The sequence below is a fragment of the Hemitrygon akajei genome, chromosome 12 (genome assembly GCF_048418815.1).
Source record: "Hemitrygon akajei chromosome 12, sHemAka1.3, whole genome shotgun sequence".
In the NCBI taxonomy this organism is placed as follows: domain Eukaryota; kingdom Metazoa; phylum Chordata; class Chondrichthyes; order Myliobatiformes; family Dasyatidae; genus Hemitrygon; species Hemitrygon akajei.
Genome location: NC_133135.1, coordinates 60,346,988 through 60,368,154, shown reverse-complemented (window position 1 = coordinate 60,368,154; position 21,167 = coordinate 60,346,988). Strand labels below are relative to the sequence as shown.

At 40.3% G+C, this 21,167-nt stretch overlaps 1 protein-coding gene across 7 annotated transcripts in view; it reads right to left on the bottom strand.

Annotated features, from left to right (window-relative positions):
- The window catches only part of dock7 (dedicator of cytokinesis 7), a 185,727-nt gene that overhangs the window by 46,715 nt on the left and 117,845 nt on the right, over window positions 1-21,167 (bottom strand). For all 7 annotated transcript variants that reach the window (XM_073063221.1, XM_073063214.1, XM_073063219.1 and 4 more), the window contains 5 exons: window positions 20,703-20,872; window positions 13,372-13,526; window positions 10,357-10,539; window positions 9,812-9,947; window positions 8,158-8,254 (listed from right to left, as the gene is read on the bottom strand). In XM_073063221.1, coding sequence (XP_072919322.1) covers window positions 8,158-8,254; window positions 9,812-9,947; window positions 10,357-10,539; window positions 13,372-13,526; window positions 20,703-20,872 — 741 coding nt within the window. The remainder of the gene's footprint in view (window positions 1-8,157; window positions 8,255-9,811; window positions 9,948-10,356; window positions 10,540-13,371; window positions 13,527-20,702; window positions 20,873-21,167) is intronic.

The window sequence follows — 21,167 nt, the reverse complement described above, 5'->3', positions numbered from 1 at the left end:
TTTAGCCGAAGAGTGGTAAACCTATGGAATTTGTCGCTACAAGCAGCCGTGGAGGCCAAGTTATTGGGTATATTTAATGCAGAGGATGATAGATTCTTGCTTAGTGAGGACATAAAGAGATACGGGGAGAAAGCAGGAGATTGGGGCTGAGAGGGAAATGGATCAGCCATGATGAAATGGTAGAGCAGACTTGATGGGTTGAATGGCCTAATTCTGCTCCTATATCTTGTGGTCTTAAAATGGGTGATCTCCCCTTATCAAATTCTATGGCCAATAATATAATTCCCCAATTATATTTAAAGTGCACATAGGTGAGATTACCTTCATTAAGGGAACACTAAGTCACTAAGTTACAGAAACAAACTCAACAAGAAACAAGAAAATATCAGCACCTTGCCGGTGACTCCAAAAGATGGTTTTTATGAGTCACTGTTAAATGTTTTCTAATAGAAGATGTAATCAATGACTTTCAACTGGTTATAATCTAAAAATAGCAATTTAATTAGTGGGATGACATAAAAAGAGATTAAGTACAGAAGTAGAAGACAGCAAGAGGTAAAGGACTACTCAGATTACAAGGTACAATAACTTAAAAAGTATAGCTTGAATAAATTACACAAGTTACAGGAGACGTATGTAGACTGAAATGTGAGAATAAAGGAACAAAGGTTTGAGAATGAAGTAGAGAAAGGTTTGCAGAGGAAAATAGATGAAGAAAAAGCTGGAGAAGATACAGGGTAGCATATGGAGAAAGAAAAATAGAAATTTTAATCTGCAAGATCCAGTCATAGCATAGAATGTTTTAAATTGGAATGTAAAATTGCCAGCAATATACTTTGATTAAAGAAACTCTACTGTAGTATACATCTCTTACTAAATGTAACACTTTCAATCAGAACAGCCTATGGAATTAAACGTGAAAAAAGATTGTTAAATGTCACATTCTGCATTTCACTATTCATGCTACAAGCTTTATGCAAATGCAGTTTTAATGCTTTAATCTTCAAGCCACATGCAGATCAGCAAAGAAACCAGAGCAAGCAGAGTTCCACCATGGCCCTCACTGCCCATGTGGTGTGCATAGCAAGCAGCCTACACAGCGTTGAACTAAATGTAGAGAAACGATGACTGCACTAGAAGATTCAATAGATCAAATTGCTTAAAGATGGGCAAAGTCTTTTATGATTTTAAATGACCATTCTTTCAAATTGCTAACAATACTTATATACTAATCTTTAGACAGTTATTTGCGCTAAATCCTGAGAAAGTGTAAATAGGTTAGTGGCCAAAAAAAGCATAAAGCAAAAGAGTGAAGAATATAGATTCACATAGATTCAAACATAATTTCCCTACTACTAAACTTGATGCCTTGACTGATGAAGACCAGCAACCCTAAATGCCTTCTCCACCAGCAATGTCTACTGGCACAGCTGCTTTCAGTGAACTGTCCACTTGTAGTCCCAGGTCCCTCTGTTCCACAATATTCGTCAGTACCCTGCCATTCACCGTATAAATCCTACCTGGTTTGACGGTGTTCAAAATGCAATACCTTACACTTACATAAGTTGAAAACCATTTGCTGTTCCTCAGCCCATCTCCATAACTGATCAAGATTTCTTTCCAATTCATTGTAATCTGCTTCACTATCAACAAGCTCCCCAATTTAATACCATCAGCAAACTTACTAATTATGTCATGTACATTTATATCCAAATCATTTACCGTATATGAATAATGAATAACAGAGGTCCCAAAACCGATCCCTGGAGTACCCCACTAGTCACAGCCCTCTAGTCAGATATTCGACCTTCAACCGTCACCTGTTTCCTTTTATTGAGCTGATTCTGAATCCACCTCGTAAGCTCCCCCTCATCTTAATCAATCTAATCTTCCCGATCAGTCTGTTAAAAGCTTGTCACAAGCTTCACAAAAGTCCAAATAGACAACATCCACTGCCCTGCCCTCATCTATCTCTTCAATAAACTCCAAAAGATTTGCCAGGTATGACCTCCCATCCACAAAACCGTGCTATTTCTGATGAGGCCTTGATTATCCAAGTGATGGTAGAACTTGTCCCTCAGAATCTCCTCCACTAACTTCTCCACAAGTGAAGTCAGCACTTGTCAGCATTCTGTACCTCAGTCACCGCTACAAAATCGAAACTGTGACCTCGCTGCCTACTATCACAGTAAGAATATCTTCAACCCTCGGAAGGAAATGCAGCTGATCACTGTCCTGTTAGGTGCAGGAGAGAAATGCAGGCTTTGACAGAGAGACCCACCTTCAACAAAAAATTTTTAAAAATGTCTCCAACAGGTTAACTGTATTCAAAATAAAAATAAATGACAGATGCGGTAGATGTGAAATAAAAACAGAAAATACTGGAAACACTCAGCAGATCTGGAAGCATCTGTAGAAAGAGACATAATGGTTAAAATTCAGGCTGAAGAGTATTTGTTGGAATTGAGAACAGTAAGAAACAGCTTAGTTCTAAGGAGCAGGAAGAGTGAATGGATCTACAGCATAGAGCAAAGGGCAAGCCAGAGAGAACCTGGTTGATAGATTAGTAACATTTAGTGAGAGAAAATGTGGCTTAATCTTCTCTCTCTTTCTAACTGTTCTCACTAACCTGCCAACTAGATAACTTAGGATATCAGAGTAGGTATGTCTGGTGCGCTTCTATCCTCTATCCAAGATCTTAAGGCACAAACTAACGGAGATGGGAGTAGACTCTCACATGGTGGATTGGATAGTGGACTACTTGACAGATAGACGGTATGTGCGGTTGGGAGACTGTAGGTCTGACACGGTGGTCAGCAGCACAGGAGCGCCGCAGGGAACCGTACTCTCTCCAGTCCTGTTCACCCTGTACACATCAGACTTCCAATATAACTCGGAGTCCTGCCATGTGCAGAAGTTCACTGATGACACGGCCATAGTGGGGTGTGTCAGGAATGGACAAGAGGAGGAGTATAGGAAACTGATACAGGACTTTGTGATATGGTGCAACTCAAACTACCTGCGTCTCAATATCACCAAGACCAAGGAGATGGTGGTGGACTTTAGGAGATCTAGGCCTCATATGGAGCCAGTTATCATTAATGGAGAATGTGTGGAGCAGGTTAAGACCTATAAGTATCTGGGAGTACAGTTAGACGAGAAGCTAGACTGGACTGCCAACACAGATGCCTTGTGCAGGAAGGCACAGAGTCGACTGTACTTCCTTAGAAGGTTGGCGTCATTCAATGTCTGTAGAGAGATGCTGAAGATGTTCTATAGGTCAGTTGTGGAGAGCGCCCTCTTCTTTGTGGTGGGAGCGCCCTCTTCTTTGTGGTGGCGTGTTGGGGAGGAAGCATTAAGATGAGGGACGCCTCACGTCTTAATAAGCTGGTAAGGAAGGCGGGCTCTGTCGTGGGCAAAGTGCTGGAGAGTTTAACATCGGTAGCTGAGCGAAGGGCGCTGAGTAGGCTACGGTCAATTATGGAAAACTCTGAACATCCTCTACATAGCACCATCCAGAGACAGAGAAGCAGTTTCAGCGACAGGTTACTATCGATGCAATGCTCCTCAGACAGGATGAAGAGATCAATACTCCCCAATGCCATTAGGCTTTACAATTCAACCGCCAGGACTTAAGAACTTTTTAAAAGCTATTATTAATGCTTTTTGAGATAGTGATTTAGATGCATATCATATTTTTTTACTGAGTTAAGTATTGTATGTAATTAGTTTTGCTACAACAAGTGTATGGGACATTGGAAAAAAAAGTTGAATTTCCCCATGGGGATGAATAAAGTATCTATCTATCTATCTGATTATGCACCCTCCACTGTCTGTATTAACCTATCCATCTAAAACTATCCCAAAAGCAATCCTGTCCTCACTCTCACAAAGATATCACAAACAAGAGAAAGACTACACATGCTGGAAATCCAGGCCACACACACAAAATCCTGGAGGAACTCAGCAGGCCAGGCAACATCTAAGGAAAAGTGTAAACAGTCGACGTTTCAGGCCGAAACCCTTCACAAGTCCTGCAAGGACTGTTCTCTTTTTCACAGATGCTGCTTGGCCTGTTGAGTTCCTACAGCATTTTGTGTGTGTTGCTCTCAAAGATATTCCCTTTTATGCTTTCCATCAATCCCAAATCTCTCTGTAAAACTAACACATTTTATGTTTCCTAATTCGGTTTCTTCCTTTTTATTTATTTAGGGAACAGGCCTTTCCATCCAAATGTACCCATGTGACTAATTAAAATATTAATGTGTATGCCTTTGGAATGTGGAAAGAGATCAGAGCAGCTGGAGGAAGCCCATGGATCACGAAGAACATACAAACTCCTTCCAGACAGCAGCAGAATTGAACCTGGACTGCTGACACTGTAATGGCGTTATGCTAACCACTACACTATCGTGCAGCTGATGAAAGAACTTCAACCTGAAGGGTTAACTCTGTCTCTCCACAGAATCTTCCTGATCTACTGAATATTTCCAACATTTTATATTTTTGTTTTGATTGCATGCTTGAGTTACAAAGGAGAGCATCATGGAACAGTAAGGAATAATTTGCAACCCATTGCTTCATCAGACATGCTACTGCAGGACCAACAAGGAGCGATATGCCAGAAGAGGGGGCACCATGGGGGAGGAGGAGACCCTTTTTTACTTTATTGAGTCATAAAGAAGCAGATCTTTTTATTTGTTTGACATTCGACATTGCATAGGATTATGAATAAGCACTTCCAAAAGATGTCACAATTTCAGAATAATATTATTCGTATTTTTTCATTTTGTCACTTCTTGTCTACTTTACAATATTTTTTAAATTTCAGTTTCATCTCTTCTTGGTTCTTTCTGGGTACATTTCCAAAATATGCCAGATCTCCTGCTTTTTAGTATTTCACCCCAGAGGACATTGCTAACATCTAGGTTTCAGCAGTGAGTATTAGGGAGATATTTTAGCCATGGAGCCAAGATCTCTGTCCACGTGCAAATCCATTACATCTGACTTGATAGCCTTTAGGGCAGAATTCTCAAGGAATACTGCCATTGGTGTAAACTTCCAAACACTTCCCAGAGAGAAAGGGTCTTTTCTCTTTGTTTGGTATTACTTTTCTGCATTAACACCCTGGCACGAAGCATCACTTTTATCTAGTGCACCCGGCTAGGTTGGCCAAACTTCTTCATATCATTGAATTTTAAATCGAGAAAGATTTGGAATAAAAAAGGTGAACAACATTACAGGTAAACTACTTTTCTTGGAAAAAAACCCAAAAAATATCAACATCTGCAACTAGTTAACATTTTTGGAAGATGTGTTCTTTCTGGCATTTAACAGAATCTTGTAATTTTGGAATTTTAGGCACAAAAATGGCTTTTGCTGATGATCTCCGGACAAAAAAATAATTCACTCTCACACACACAACAAACACACTGTATGTATATATCAAGCAGACATGTGCACAAAACAGAACTCAATCTCATCCCGGCTGTAAATCAATGTTTTAAGTGTTTCATCCACGTTATGCTGAAGCAGGAACTGTAGCAGCAGCCAGTGTTACCATACCTGATAGATTTCTGGCTTCTTTAACAAACAGCACATGTGAAGAAATAATTATAGCTGTGGGTTAGGACATAGGCAGCGAGAAAAGTAAGACAATCTAAACAACCAAGAATACAAAAGCAGGCTCACACCTGGTAACTCAGCTGGTTAAAGCCACTACCTTTGGGCACTGAGCCATTCAGACTGGGCAGATACTGTATTCCATCCAATGAATCACTGAATCACTCACAGCAGAAACTGTGCATACTATCACTAGATTAACATGGGATTTCAATTGTATCAAAAAGAGCATAAAAGCATTTGATCTGTCGAGCTTGTCCAATCACAGAATCTTTCTTACAAATGTCCCCTTTGACCCTCCAACAATGTTTTCCATCCCCTCCTAACCCTATACCTCCAGAACAGAGGGCATTAACTAAATGGCCCACAGACCTAAGGCATTTGACAAGGTCCCGCATGGGAGGCTGGTCAAGAAGGTTCAGTCACTCTGCATTCAGGATGAGGTAGTAAACTGGATTAGACATTGGCTTTGAGGGAGAAGGAAGAGAGTGATCTTAGAGGGTTGCCTCTCTGAGTGGAGGCCTGGGACTCGTGGTGTGCCGCAGGGATTGGTGCTGGGTCCTTTGTTGTTTTGTCAACTATATCAATAGTCTGGATGATAATGTGGTTAACTGGATCAGCAAATTTACAGATGACATGAAGATTGGGGGTGTAGCAGACAGTGAGGAAAGCTATCATGGCTTGTAGAGGGATCTGTATCAGCTGGAAAAATAAGCTGAAAAATGTTAGATGGAATTTAATGCAGACAAGTGAGAGGTATTGCAGAGGTATAGGACCAACCAGGGTAGGTCTTACCCTGTACATTGTGAACAGTCGGGCACTGAAGAGCGTGGTAGAACAAAGGGACTTGGGGATACAGGTACATAATTCATTGAAAGTGGCGCAACAGGTAGACACGGTTGTAAAGAAAGCTTTTGGCACATTAGCCTTCATAAATTAATGTATTCAGTACAGGAGATAGGATGTTATGTTGAAGTTGCGTAAGATGTTGATGAGGCCTAATTTGGAGTATTGTATGTAGTTTTGGTCAGTTACCTACAGGAAAGATGTTAACAAGGTTGAAGGAGTACAGAGAAAATTTACAGGGATGTAGTCAGGTCTGGAGGATCCGAGTTATAAGGAAAGATTGAAAAGGTTAAAACTGCATCCTTTGAGACGCAGAAAATTGAGAGGAGATTTGATAAAGGTATACAAAATTATGAGGCGTATAGATAAGGTAAATGCAAGCAAGCTTTTTCCACTGAGGTTGTGTGGGACTATAACCAGAGGTCATGGGTTAAGGATAAAAGGTGAGAAATTTAGGGGGAATTTGAAGGGAAACTTCTTCCCTCAGAGACATGACAATGTGGAAAGAGCTGTGGTGCATGCGAGCTTGATTTCAACATTTAAGAGAAGTTTGGATAGACACATGGATTGTAGGGATATGGAGGGCTATGGTTTCCGTGTAGTTTGATGGGAGTTTAAATGGTTTTTGGCATGAACTAGATGGGCTGAAGGGCCTGTTTCTGTGTCTTACTTCTCTAAGACTCAATGGCCAAAGCACTAGTGTGCAATGAATCTTGGTGGATTGTGAGTAACCACGAATGCCACGTAAAAAGCACAGCAACTATTGTTTCATATAGCTAAACAGCCTTCTGACACATATATAAGAATGGTACATAGATAAGGGATTGGGTGGGGGGGGGGGAACTGCAGACACTTGGGGAGTCACATTTTAGCATGAATCGATGATTTTAAGAGAGAGGAAAAATAAAGGGTCACAGTGTCTGTTGGAAGTATCCCACAAAATTAAACAATTTTATCTGGAAAAAGAGCTACTATAATGCTAAAATATAATTCTTGGCTGGTACTTTCATTCCAGATTCTACATTGCATCCATATTGTTTATTAGAAATTAAACATAGAGTTCGGAGGGTTACATAAGTCACCACGTGTCTAAGTCTAATCTTTCCCTGACTTCTCGTTATTGTATCATCATTTTTACAAAAGAGTCGACTTGCACTGGAATGAAGTGAAAATACAGGATTTTTTTTGTTGCAAGTCCTCCTTACTTGTCTCGGCCATTGAGAATCATTGGGGTTCCTTGCATAAAACTACCTACAAAATAAAGAACACCTCTACAGAAGTGCAGTGAAAATATTCTCCGTACGTACTGAAATGGAACGTTAAATCGTGGAGTAAAATAGAGATATTTCACTTGGCTGTGGGAGTGTTTAAATCAATTGATCTCTTGCTCTACCAAATCCACATGGGTCTCTTAACCAGACGGACCAAATTACCTGTGCAATGCAATTCAGACTATCTTCTGGATACAGTGCTGGCTCACATGGTTAAATATCAGAGTCAATGCTCTCATCCAGCACTAGAAACCTGTTGAAACAGGTACCACTAGAAATAAATGGTTTAGGATTAACAACTTTTTAATGTACTGTCCATCTATCCTTAATCTCCATTTTTACAAACTATAATGGCAACAATTCAATATGGCATCTCTTCATCCTTTTAACAATATTAACATCAATATACTTAACGCACTTATCAAGCTTTTCACTGTTCTGGCGCCAGTGGGTCATATCTTTCCTCCACCTCAGATTTTCTTGACTTCCAAATGCACTCCCAGATGGACTTCGCTCTGCACATGAAGCATAGAACATTAAAGGAACTTCCTTGTAGTTGATACTTACAGGGATATGGCATATGTTTAGAAGCACCTTTTAAATACTTTCTTAAAAATGTGTTCATCACCTCTGCATTGTCAGGATTAGACCACTATAAAGATATAACCATTATTTATAGGGTTTTTAAAACATGTACTGCCCTTGCAAAACAACAAATTTCACAATGAATGTCAATGATAATATAACTGACTCTAATTCTGAGACGTGGATAGGTCAATTGGTTAATGTAAATTACCCCACTGAGTAAGTTAATGGCAAAAGGAATCAGAAGAGTTGATGGGCAGAATAAGTAGAGGGAAATGAAGAGAGAGGAAATATGGCCCATGATATTGATTCCAGGAATTGGGATGGACCCAACAGAGGAGGCTGAAGAGTGACCTTACAGAAGTATATAAAGTCAAGATTATCAAGGTGAACGGTCACAGTTGTTTTTCCAGGATAGCTGACTCTAAAGCTAGGTTTAAGTTGAGAGGGGGAAAAAATTAAATGGGACCTTATGGGTACTGGGAATACAGAACGAGCTGCCAGTGGAAGTGCTAGAGGGGCAGGTACAATCACAATGTTTAAAAATACTGAGACATGGTTAAGATAGGTTTAGAGGGATATGGGCCATATGTAGAAATATGGAACTACTTTAAGTAGGCAAATTGGTCAGCATTGATGATTTGGGCCAAAGGGCATGTTTTTATGCTGTATAACTCTATGACCCTAATGGGCCACAGGGTCTCCTTCTGTGCTGTTATAGGTATATACAATGAAATTCAACAAAGGGCTGAATTTCACCACCATAAAACCGTAACACTTACAGTAACTGTAAGATTTTCACACAGGGACAGGAATGCACAAATCTCAAAGCTGTTGCCAGTAATTCCACTCTCCTACTCAGACCACTCTTTTGCAGTCTTCCCCAGTGAAACAAAGAGCAACCATTCTAAGTGGTGAGAATTTAATTAAGCACGTTAGAGGTCAGCATTGAGCACTGGTGATTTGCTGACCACTGCAAAAGCCAACCCAGTGCCCTATTTAAGTAAAAAGGGAAGGAAATCCACTGAGAGGGTGAAGCTAAAAAAGACAGTTCATAATCAATCAAGTGGAAGTGGTAAATATTCAAAATTCAGTAAATTACAATAAAGTATGTTTGGAAGAAATATGTTTGGAAAAAGTGACAGAAAAAAATGTCTAGCACCCAAATGTAACTTTCATGGCTTGTCCTTACAAGGAAAAAATACTATTTTGGTTGAAGAAATTAATTAAAAAGTTTGTGAAATGCAATGGCATCCAGACTGAATTGACAATGTTTATTAAGCAAGCAGTAAAACATGGTAGAACAAGATGATATGAAATGCTGAATGTTGTGGTACATATCCTAAACTTACTGCAAATTACCCATAATCCATGTGAAGTGATGCGTGACTGGAGGAAGGTGCCAAGAACACATTAACAGTAGAGACTGAGATCTTACAAACATACAGTTGAAATCACAGTGGAACGGGTGAACAGACTGAAAATACCTAACTGGCCTCTGCTGCGTCGAACCATTTCCTGCCGGGCTCCAATGCTTCCCAGAATTGCTTCTTCAAGTTTTGCTTTCATGTCTTTTGATTTTTTGAATGTGAGGCTGTTCATTCGCTCAAACGCTTTCTTGCCCTGTTACATTTGACACAAAATAGACAGCTTAGCAACTTTTAAAGCAGGCATGTACAAACATGATGGTATTTCTTTACAATGTGGGATGAAATTCACTTCATCTCTCCAATACCTTACCTCCAAGATAGCAATACACGTTTGTGAGTACAGACATGAATGTTTGGAGGACACTTGTCTATAGAGAGATTTTAAAAAAAGCCCAATTCTGTCCTCTTCTGACAGATAGAAACATAAAGAAAAAAAATCATATCAGCAGTAAAAGAACAGGATTCATAGCTCTGCATTAACCTGTCACAAAGATATAGTGAAACCAAGTTTAAAATCATTATCACTGTTTCCTGGCTGATTAAATGTTTGGTCTACACAAACATCAACAAAGTAAGAAATTTAGCGATTTTGACTACCATACCTTGTACTCGTAACAGGACACACAAAGATACATCAAGTCCAACAAGCGGTTTAGTTGAAGGACAGAGAGATCCGCAAACCACTTCTGCAAAATCACACCATCTGCATTCTTCAAAACCCAGAGAAGACAAATCAGCAAACTGCGGCTTGATTCTGCAGAGAAGGCTGTATACTGCCGTCCACTCTAAACCAAATCAAAATTGAGACTTGGTTATTTGAATTTTAACTTTGTGCCTTAAAACAATTGCTGACATTCAAAGGTATTGAAGAATATTTACTTTCTCCATGGGCTACGTTGGCACCACAGGCATGCTGACACTTGTGGGGCCTCCAGCTCAACCATGGACTGTAATGGTCACTGACACAAACAACACATTTCCCTGTATACAGGCAGTCCCCGGGTTCTGTTCCTGAGTTCATATTTAAGTCGGATTTGTACGTACGTCGGAACACGTACATCTGGTATTATTTAGCATCAGTCAAACGTTTGTCTTAGTATATAGTATATATTTTACCTTTCTATGCATATAAAACACTTAAGAAAAGTATGTATTCCAATAATTAAACCACTGCATTGCTTAGTAATAATTGTAGCTTTCATCGGGGCAGGGCCTTTCAAATGCTCCATTATTCTTGCTTTATCCGTTATCCTTTAAAATTGTTCCGATCGTTGACCGACTGTAGCCTAACACTTTTCTAATGACTGATGGCGTTTCACCTCTTTCCAAACAATTTATTATTTCCACTTTATTTTCAATCATGATCGCTTCCCGTCAATGGAACAGAAACACTGCGGGCATCGGGTCCCGACCTCCACCGGCTCCCGAGGTCCGCTGGGTCTTAAGGACCACCGCGCACCGTCAACGGAACAGAAACACTGTGGGCAGCGGGTCCCGAGCTCCGCCGGCTCTCGAGGTCCGCTGGGTCTTAAGGACCACCGCACACCATCAACGGAACAGAAACACTGCGGGCAGTAGGTCCCGAGCTCCGCTGGGTCCTAAGGACCACCGCACTGAGACAGGCTGAATGGGACAAGTGGGGGCTATGCTGGGTTTGTGTATTTGATCATCCACAATATTCTGCGTGGGAATTTAAACTGGAGGTGGCAGTGTTTTTTTTTATGTGGTCGAGTTGCGAGCTCGATATCAACCCGGCACGGATGGTACGGGAGTCACTGGATTGACATCAACCCGGCACGGAAACCTCCGTTCTCCAGCCCGGCGCTGATCTCACTGCGCCACTAGCCAACCGGAATGGGGGGGGGGGGGGGGGGGGGAGCGGGGTCAGGGTAAATCTTACTAAGAAAATTTTAAGCCAAATACAAAGTTAAACACTCAACACAGTGAGTGGCAATGACTTAAAATGGCGGACGGCGTCGGGATCCGACTTAAAGTGGCAGATGGCGTTCTCCTTCCTCGGTTCATAAGTACGAGTTGTCCATAAGTCGGACGTTCGTAACTCGGGGACTACCTGTATCTCGATGTATATGTGACAAATAAAGCTAATCTAAAATTATTCTTCTGTCACTATTAGGTTCATGGATACTCTAAATTTTCCTCCCGCAACAGCCTGATCTTTTAGCCCTTTCTCCTTTAAGTCGAAAGGTCAGTGTTCCCCTACTCAGGATTTCTGCACATAATTCAGACTGATATTTGAGTGCCGCAGAGAGGGAGTTTTGCAGTCATGGTGCTCTCTATTGCATTGGATGCTCAAACCTGCCCACCTCCTCAACTGAACGTAAAATATGAAGAGTTCCTCCAACGTCCTGGCTCAAATCAATCTCGCAGCTTATGTGCTTAAAACACGTGATCTGATTATTTATCCTACTGTGGCTATAAAACTTTGGTCTACAAATTAGCTGCCACATCCCCTCACGGAAACACTCAAAGGCTACTGTACTTAATAGACTGCAAAGTGCTTCAGCTTGGCTTAAGATCAGAAAAGGTGTTGCAAGTACATTGTTCTACTTGTCTTTCTTTGTAGTCCTCTATGACTATATTAAAACTGATCCTTCCTTGATTCCTTTACAAGATGTTGTTATGCCGTTGGCCCCCTCCTTTGTGAAAATCGCAAGAACTCTAGTTAAGGGGGGTCAACTGACCCAAGAGAGAGAGACGTGCGAAAGACCACGTTCTCCCAAGAAGCAGAATAAAAGTGACTTTGACTATTGTCTCATGGAGACCACCTGAAAAGCCCTCGGGCAAAGTGGGCTGGTTGAGAGAGAGATCGCATTACCTGCAACTTGATTGACACCTGCGATCCCGTGAAGAAGTATAAAGGCGGGTCTGAGGGGAGGACCCTCAGATGCACCAAGGAAACACACGAAGGAGAAACGCTAGAAATCTGGCGACAGCATTTTAATAGCTACAGCCGGTGGTGGGGTTCGTGTGCGTCCTTCCCTTGCCTGGGATTGGCGACTTCACCACGGAAGACGGCCTAGCTACAGGGGAAGCCACAGATGAGAGTCCATTCCCCCAACGAGACTTCCGACTACCTCCTACAGGTTGGAAAACCTGTCGGGTAAATGCTTCATGTTCTCTGTCTTTCTAACTAAAAGTGCACCAACGCGACACTTCCGCCGGCAACTAAGTGAAACTGCCGTGATCTAAAAGACTTTTAGATATCCAGTGAACGATATAAAATCTACATTACCCCTAGACAACGATCGAGCTTGTGTTTTGAATGATTATTATTACACCGGTGTTTTAGATTGAGTTTTGATGATCTGAATGTTTTGTATTAACCATACGTTTGTGCCCTTGTTGAATAAAACGGTTGAAAATAGTAGCATCCGACTCAGCTGATCCATCTATCTTTGCTGGTAAGTTACCTGGTTACGGGGTTTTCGTAACAAGTGGGGTTCTCGTCCTTTAAATTCAGGATTCCTTCCTGATAAAGTATAAAAACTCACAAATCTTAGTTAACTATTGACATATCCAACTTTTGCTTCTATTCCTTCTCAGTGAGCCGCAGGCTCTCATTTAAACCCTTAAGAAATAAGGAAGGTTTGCCTTACCCCAGATGCCAGCAGGAAACTGCTCGGTCGGGAAAGTTGAGGGACAGATGCTCCTGCAATTGCCATGGCAACAGTTTGATTGATCATATTACTACTCTCGGTCTCATAATCATCTGTAGTTACAACATTAGGGCGTCCTCGTTGATTTTGGGATTCTTGAAATAAGCAGGAAGAGCAGAAAAAGGAGAAAAAAAATAACATCTTAGATGACGCTTGAAATGTTATCATCAAATAGTTATTCTCAAATAAAACTTACTTCTTCGTAATGTGGATTTAAAGGCTAATGCTTATGTTTTCTGAAACAGTTACTCTCCACTTAAGGTGGTTTTAGGACTCAAAATACAGTTTACTTTTTGTGAAATGTCTATAATTACTCCATTTAGTAAATTAGTAAAGTGCTATAGAAGCATGATTAGCTTCCTGCTAAGGTAGTGTTGGATTCAGGTATTTAAATCCAAGGTTCTTGTAGAATGCAGAAATAGAGGCACAAAACAGGTTGCTTCCAATTGTTTTATTAAGAGTTGATAGAACAAAAGAAAGTTGAAACAGATGGTGATACGGGGTGTATTAGTTCAGGGACAAAGGAACAAAGATGGCACCTCTTTTTATACTACTGAGATAAGAAAAATTCCATTCAAATCTGTAGACAAGAGACAACCAAGTAGAAGTCTCTTATTCAATGTTGCAGTACCAAGCTAACCAATGAGAAGGCACTTATTTAAGTAATGGAGAACAAAAAAACTTCAAGAGCTTTCCAGAATTATATTTTGTATAACCACTACAAGCATATTAAGCTATTATACACATAACAGCTATTTAAAATACAAGCAGATAATTGTTAAACTGCAAAGAAAATAACATTTAAACAGTCTATGCTAATAGATCCAATAGTAGATTGTTTTACATCAGACCGATTCACTAGCTCAATATCGCCAGGTAAGAATCACTTGTGTGATCAAATGCTCTTCGCAACAACCTAATGCCACTTGTAAGTAAACTCTGCAGCCTACTGAATGAATTAGAGTTGATTAATTTATTCATTTACCACTCTGCTTAAAACTCTGATGTTCAAAGTATAATTTTCGATAAGCACAAATCTGGTGATGCTGGAAATCAGAAATAAAAACACAGCAGGGCAGGTACACCAAAAGACTGAGAAAAATGGAGCTACATTTCATTAGGACTGGACTTTCTTTAACCCCAAGATGAGGGATCTCTGCCATGGGAACAATTTCCAATCTTTTGTCAACATTGCTCAACAATCTTTCCATGGATTAGATGTAAATCCATCTAATAATGCTTCCTCTCCTCTAATAATGGGCATTAACTTCAGCCTTGAAAGTGTAACATGTGGCCAGTGTAACATTTTTCATTTCCAATCGGTGAATCTGGCTTCTCATGGACAATCACAAACCAAACTATAAATGGAACTGAGAACTATCTCTCAGCAAATTCATCTCCCATACGAGAAAGACTTCTGTATAAATTTAAGTTGGATTTGGACACAGATATAAGAGGACAGTTTGAGAAAACAAAAGAGCCAGGGAGGTTGAAGACTGGATGCAAGACAGAGCAAGCAAATGAGAGCACAAAATAGAAATCATAATGATAAAAATGTATCTAACAATGAAGAAAGTGGAAATCACACAGAAAGAGGCAGAATAAGAATTTATAACTTGTTGATAAAAGATAAAGACTTACATTTTTGTGAATATCAAAGGGATTCCATATTGTACACCACCTATTTTGTTGACCATTAAATACTTTCTGCCACAGTATACCAGTGCATCTCCCAAATTGCCCTGAGCATTAGATCCTTTGCAAGTAATCAATGCTTGAAGCTGTTTTTCCTCAAAAACATGACATTCATTAGATCACTGATTTAAATATTTTTTATAATGAAACTTAAAAAGTTAGAAGGTAAATCAGACATGATGATGGGGAAAATTTATTTTAGCTAAATGAGTTTGGTTGGAATTGTGATCTTTATTATCTATATCCATCATTTGATTTTGCTGCATCTGCAGTTAATTTCATATCTTCCTTATTTTCTTTCATCTAACTTAGCATCTCCTTGGAACAGTGTTCACACTCACAGTATTTCCTGATGTTGTTCTTTCTGGCTGCATTAGAGCCTGGTATGGAAACACCTTTGAGTAGAAAATCTACAAATCACAGTGAATTCAGCCCCGTACATCACAGGTAAAACCCTCCCAACCATTGAGCACATCTACATAAAACACTGCCATATAAAAGTAGCAGCCAGCATCAAAGATCCTCACTATCCAGGCCATGCTCTTTTCTCACTGCTGCCATCAGGTAGAAGGTACAAGAGCCTCAGAACTCACACCACCAGGTTCAAGAACAGTTACTATCCCTCAACCATCAGGCTCTTGAACAAAAGGGGATAACTGCACTTATTTAAGGACTCTTTTATCCTGTTACTTCATGCTTGCTATTCATTATTATCTGCATTTGCACAGTTTACAGTTCCTGATGTTTACTGTTCTATAGGTTTGTTAAATAGGTAGCGTTGCCAAAGAGAAAATGGTGCCAAAAGGATTGGTAGAGATAAAAGCAAATTAGAAGTTCCTGGACCGGACTAAACTGAAGGAAAGTACAAGAAGGTGTAGGCCAGCATTACAGTGCTCATAAGCAAGATTAAGAAGTACACTAAAAAAAGTTTGTGAGCTGCAGGATTTAACCATGTTAGAGAATGACGCTGTGGCAATAAAAGAGGACCACTGTTAGACCACAATGGATCTAAACGTTACCGGATACAAAGTGTTGAGGCAAGAAAAAGGAAAGAAAGTAGGATGAAGGAAATTGCCACGGTGTTCTACATGCATGTGAAGAATAGGAGGATAACTGAGGGCAGGGACAAAAGAGATGTGCCTGGAGATGGATGAGCTAGGGGAGGTTCTTAATGAATATTTAGCTTCAGTATTCATCAGTGAGAGGGACCTTAATGAATGTGAGGACAGCATAAAACAGGCTTCAGACAGCTGGAATATGTCAGCTTCAAGAAAAAGGATGTGCTGGAACTTCTGAAAAACATTAGGATAGATAAGTCCTAGGGGCCAGACAGGATATACCTCAGGTGAAACAAGGGAAGCAATGCTATGTCACTGGCAATTACCTTTGTGTTCTCACTGGCCACAGGAATAGTACCAGAAGATTAGAGGGTGACAAACGTTACTCCTTTGTTCAAGAAAGGCGATAGGGATAATCCTGGGGATTATAGACCAGTGAGTCTTATGTCAGTGATGGGCAAAGTACTGGAGAGGATTCTTAGAGATTTACAAGCATTTAGAGAAGCATAATCTGAGGAAGGATAGACAGTATTGCTTTGTGAGGGCAGGTCGTGCCTCACAAGACTGGTTAAATTATTTGAGGAAGCAACAAAACAAATTGATGAAGGTAGAGCAGTGGCTGTGGTATATCAATTTTAGAAAGACATATGACAAGGTTCTCCATGGTAAGCTCATTTAGAAGGTCAGGAGGCATGGGATACTAGGAAATTTGGCTGCACGGCATCAGAATAAACTTGTCCACACAAGGCAGAGGGTGGTAGGAGAAAGAGCACATTCTGCCTAGAGGTCAGTGACCTGTGGTTTTCCGCAAGAATCTGTTCTGAGATCCCTCTTCTTTGTGATTTTTTTTATAAGTGACGGATGAGGACATGGAAAAACAGTTTAGTAAGTTTGCAGAAGACACGGTAGTGTAGAATGTTGTCACAGGTTACAACAAGACACTGAGAAGGATGTAGAACTAGGCTGAGAAGTGGCAGGGGGAGTTCAATCCAGAAAAGCATGCAGTGATACTCTTTGGAAGATTGAACTTCAAGACAAGAGTATGGGGATGCTGCCTGGCAGAATTCTGTGTGTGTTGTTTGAATTTCCAGCATCTGCAGATTTCCTCGAGTATGGGAGGATTATTCGCAGTGGGAAGAACAGAGGGATGTTAATGTTTAACGTCCACAGATCCTTCCAGGGTACCACACAAGTTGTTGGGTGGTTAAGGAGGAGTATGGTGTGTTGGCCTTCATTAATCAAGTGATTGAGTTCAAGAGCTGCAAGTTAATGTGCAGCTTTATAAAACACTGGTTAAACCACACTTGGGAGCATTGCATTGGGTCTAGTCACCTCATTAAAGGAAGGATGTATTAGTGTCAGAGAAGGTGCAGTGGAGATTAGCCTGTATTAGAGAGAATATCTTATGAGGGAAGGCTGAGTGCGCTACTGGTTTTCCCTTTGGAATGAAGAAGGATGAGAAATGGCTTGCTAGGGGTGTATAAATTGATAAGGGACGTAGATAGACTGGACCCCAGAGACTTTTTCTCAGGGTGTAAATAGCTAATACAAGGGGGCAAATTTTTAAAGCGATTGGAGAAAGTATAGAGATGTCTGAGGTAGGTTTGTTTGCTCTTTTTACAGAGTATGGTGGGTGTGTGGAACATGCTGCCAGGGGCGGTGGTTGAGGCAGAAACATTAGGGGCATTTAAGAGACTTTTGTATAGGCACATGGATGAAAGAAAAATGGAGGGCTAGGTGGGAGAGAGGGGTCAGAGTACGTGAAAAGGCTACACCATATCATGGGCTGAAGGGCCCAGACTGTGCTGCAGTGTTCCACGTTCTATACTGCTGAGATCATGCACTGGATAAAGGTCATCAAGGAGAAAACAGCAGGGAGCTGAGAGTATATAAAAGGATGCCGAGTAAAGAGAAAAACTGAAGCGATCTGAGCCATTATCTTAAAACATGTAAAAACTACAAACATTTACACCTTTGTTCAAGAACGTATATCCATTTAAAATGAGCAACTGAAGACTAGTCATGTTAATCCCAAAGGAGGAGAAACAATAAAGAGGACAGACTTAGCAGTCATTTGGACAAGTATATGACGGCTAGAGAATGAAAAAAGGATTTATTAAAAGCAAAACATGTTTAGCTTTTTGAGGAAGCAGAAGACAGGGTTCAATGAGAGACATTGAGTTGATGTGGAACACACAGAAATCTAAAAGACAGTGAGGGATATGGGGTTGATGTGGAACACACAGAATCTAAAAGACAGTGAGGGATATGGGGTTGATGTGGAATACACAGAATCTAAAAGACAGTGAGGGATATCAGGTTGATGTGGAACACACAGAAATCTAAAAGACAGTGAGGGATATGGGGTTGATGTGGAACACACAGAAATCTAAAAGACAGTGAGGGATATGGGGTTGATGTGGAACACACAGAATCTAAAAGACAGTGAGGGATATTGAGTTGATGTGGAATACACAGAACCTAAAAGACAGTGAGGGATATCGGGTTGATGTGGAATACACAGAATCTAAAAGACAGTGAGGGATATGGGGTTGATGTGGAACACACAGAAATCTAAAAGACAGTGAGGGATATTGAGTTGATGTGGAATACACAGAACCTAAAAGACAGTGAGGGATATCGAGTTGATGTGGAATACACAGAACCTAAAAGACAGTGAGGGATATCGAGTTGATGTGGAATACACAGAATCTAAAAGACAGTGAGGGATATCGGGTTGATGTGGAATACACAGAATCTAAAAGACAGTGAGGGATATGGGGTTGATGTGGAACACACAGAATCTAAAAGACAGTGAGGGATATTGAGTTGATGTGGAATACACAGAACCTAAAAGACAGTGAGGGATATCGAGTTGATGTGGAATACACAGAATCTAAAAGACAGTGAGGGATATGGGGTTGATGTGGAACACACAGAATCTAAAAGACAGTGAGGGATATTGAGTTGATGTGGAATACACAGAACCTAAAAGACAGTGAGGGATATCGAGTTGATGTGGAATACACAGAATCTAAAAGACAGTGAGGGATATCGGGTTGATGTGGAATACACAGAAATCTAAAAGACAGTGAGGGATATCGTGTTGATGTGGAATACACAGAAATCTGAAAGACAGTGAGGGATATCGTGTTGATGTGGAATACACAGAAATCTAAAAGACAGTGAGGGATATCGTGTTGATGTGGTATACACAGAATCTAAAAGACAGTGAGGGATATTGTGTTGATGTGGTATGCACAGAAATCTAAAAGACATTATGAAACAGGAAACAAAGTACCAGTCTGGAAATGGAGTTCCCTAGAAGTCTCTTGTCCATATGACATGGAGTTTTTTAACCGGATCTCCCGTCCATACGATATGGAGATTTTACAGGATACAATCCCCAAATGTACAAATGGCACAAAATGTGAACAATGAAGAAGATAGCGATAGGCTTACAAGCATGGTCAAGAGGGCAAATATTTGTGATGTGAGATTTAATGCTGAAGAAAACGAGATTTGGCTGGAAGAATCAGATCTTAGAATTAGAATTATAAAATCAGAGAGCAGAGTTCTCTAACCAAAAAAACAGAGATCCTGGAGTCCACGTACACTAAGAGTGACAGAGCATGTGAGAAACTGTCTAAAAATGGACAGAGTCCCAAGCTTTATAAGTAGAGCACCGAGTACAAGTGAACAGAAATCTTAGTGAAGCTTTATAAAACACTCACTTGGCTCAGCTCAACTGTGCCCATTTCTGGTTATCTCGTTTTAAGAAAAAAATAAAGTCTTGGAGGTGGGGGGAATAGGTGGAAGAAATTTGATGAAATAATTCCAGTGAAGAGGGAGTTCGGTCATATGGATGGACTGGAGAAGCCAGTGTTGTTCTCTGTGGAACAGAGGAGATTCTGAGAAAACCCATCGTAGTAATTTAAAATGAAAACAGAGGGGATAAAGACATTCCGATTGGTAAGGGAAGTTGAATGTACATTCCTGGCAAAAGAACCAAAAAGAACTTGAGGGAATCTTTTCTAAGGAGTTCGCTGAACTGTTCCCACACCTATGGACTCATTTTCGTGGACTCTTCATCTAATGTTTTTGATATTTATTGCTTATTATTTATTATTTCCTTGTTTTGTATTTGCACAATTTGTCATCATTTGCACACTGGTTGTTTATCTTTCCTGTTGGCGCAGTCTTTCATTGATTCTATTATGGTTATTGGATTTATTGAGTACGTTGGCAAGAAAATGAATCTCAGGGTTGTAAACTTTTAAAGTATTTGGAGTCTGGAATTACAGATTTCAAAGGAAGCTGGAAAAATACTTGAAAGGAAAAAAAATTGCAGTGCAGTAGGGAAAAGGCAAGGAACCAATTAGAATACAGTACTCTTAATAGCCCTATCACATGGAAGAAATCCTTGTGCATTTGAAATTCAAACAGTTCTTTTTTTGTATCAAAGATCCAAAGATGTTCCCTGCAGTTACAAAGTGATACAGCAGAAGATCAAATTACCTGTGAAATCATACAGCTGTGGTACAGTCTCCATAATTATGCCAATCAGTGGCAAGTATAACATTGCCACACGAGCTTTCACCTCCGGATCAGCATACCGAGGATCTGAATCATGACTCGACAGCAAGTTATGAACAACACCTACAACCTTCTTGTGTAATCCAAACAAGCTGTAAAAAAAAAATATTGGAAAAGATCACCGAAACCACAGTGGTCCAATGAACAGACAGATTTGTTACAGAGGCAGGTATGCCATTGTGCAAAATTATAAACACAATATCACTTCAAAAATAAGCTTGCCTCTGAAATTTGGAGTTTCAGGAATGAAATAGAACATGCAATCATAACAAGATGCCATTTATTAGTACTGGCACTTGAGAATGAAATTCACCTGAGTCAAAGGCTTAACAGTCAGGAAAGGTTTGATATAGACCAATAATCTAAGTGCTAGGAGTACTAGGTCTG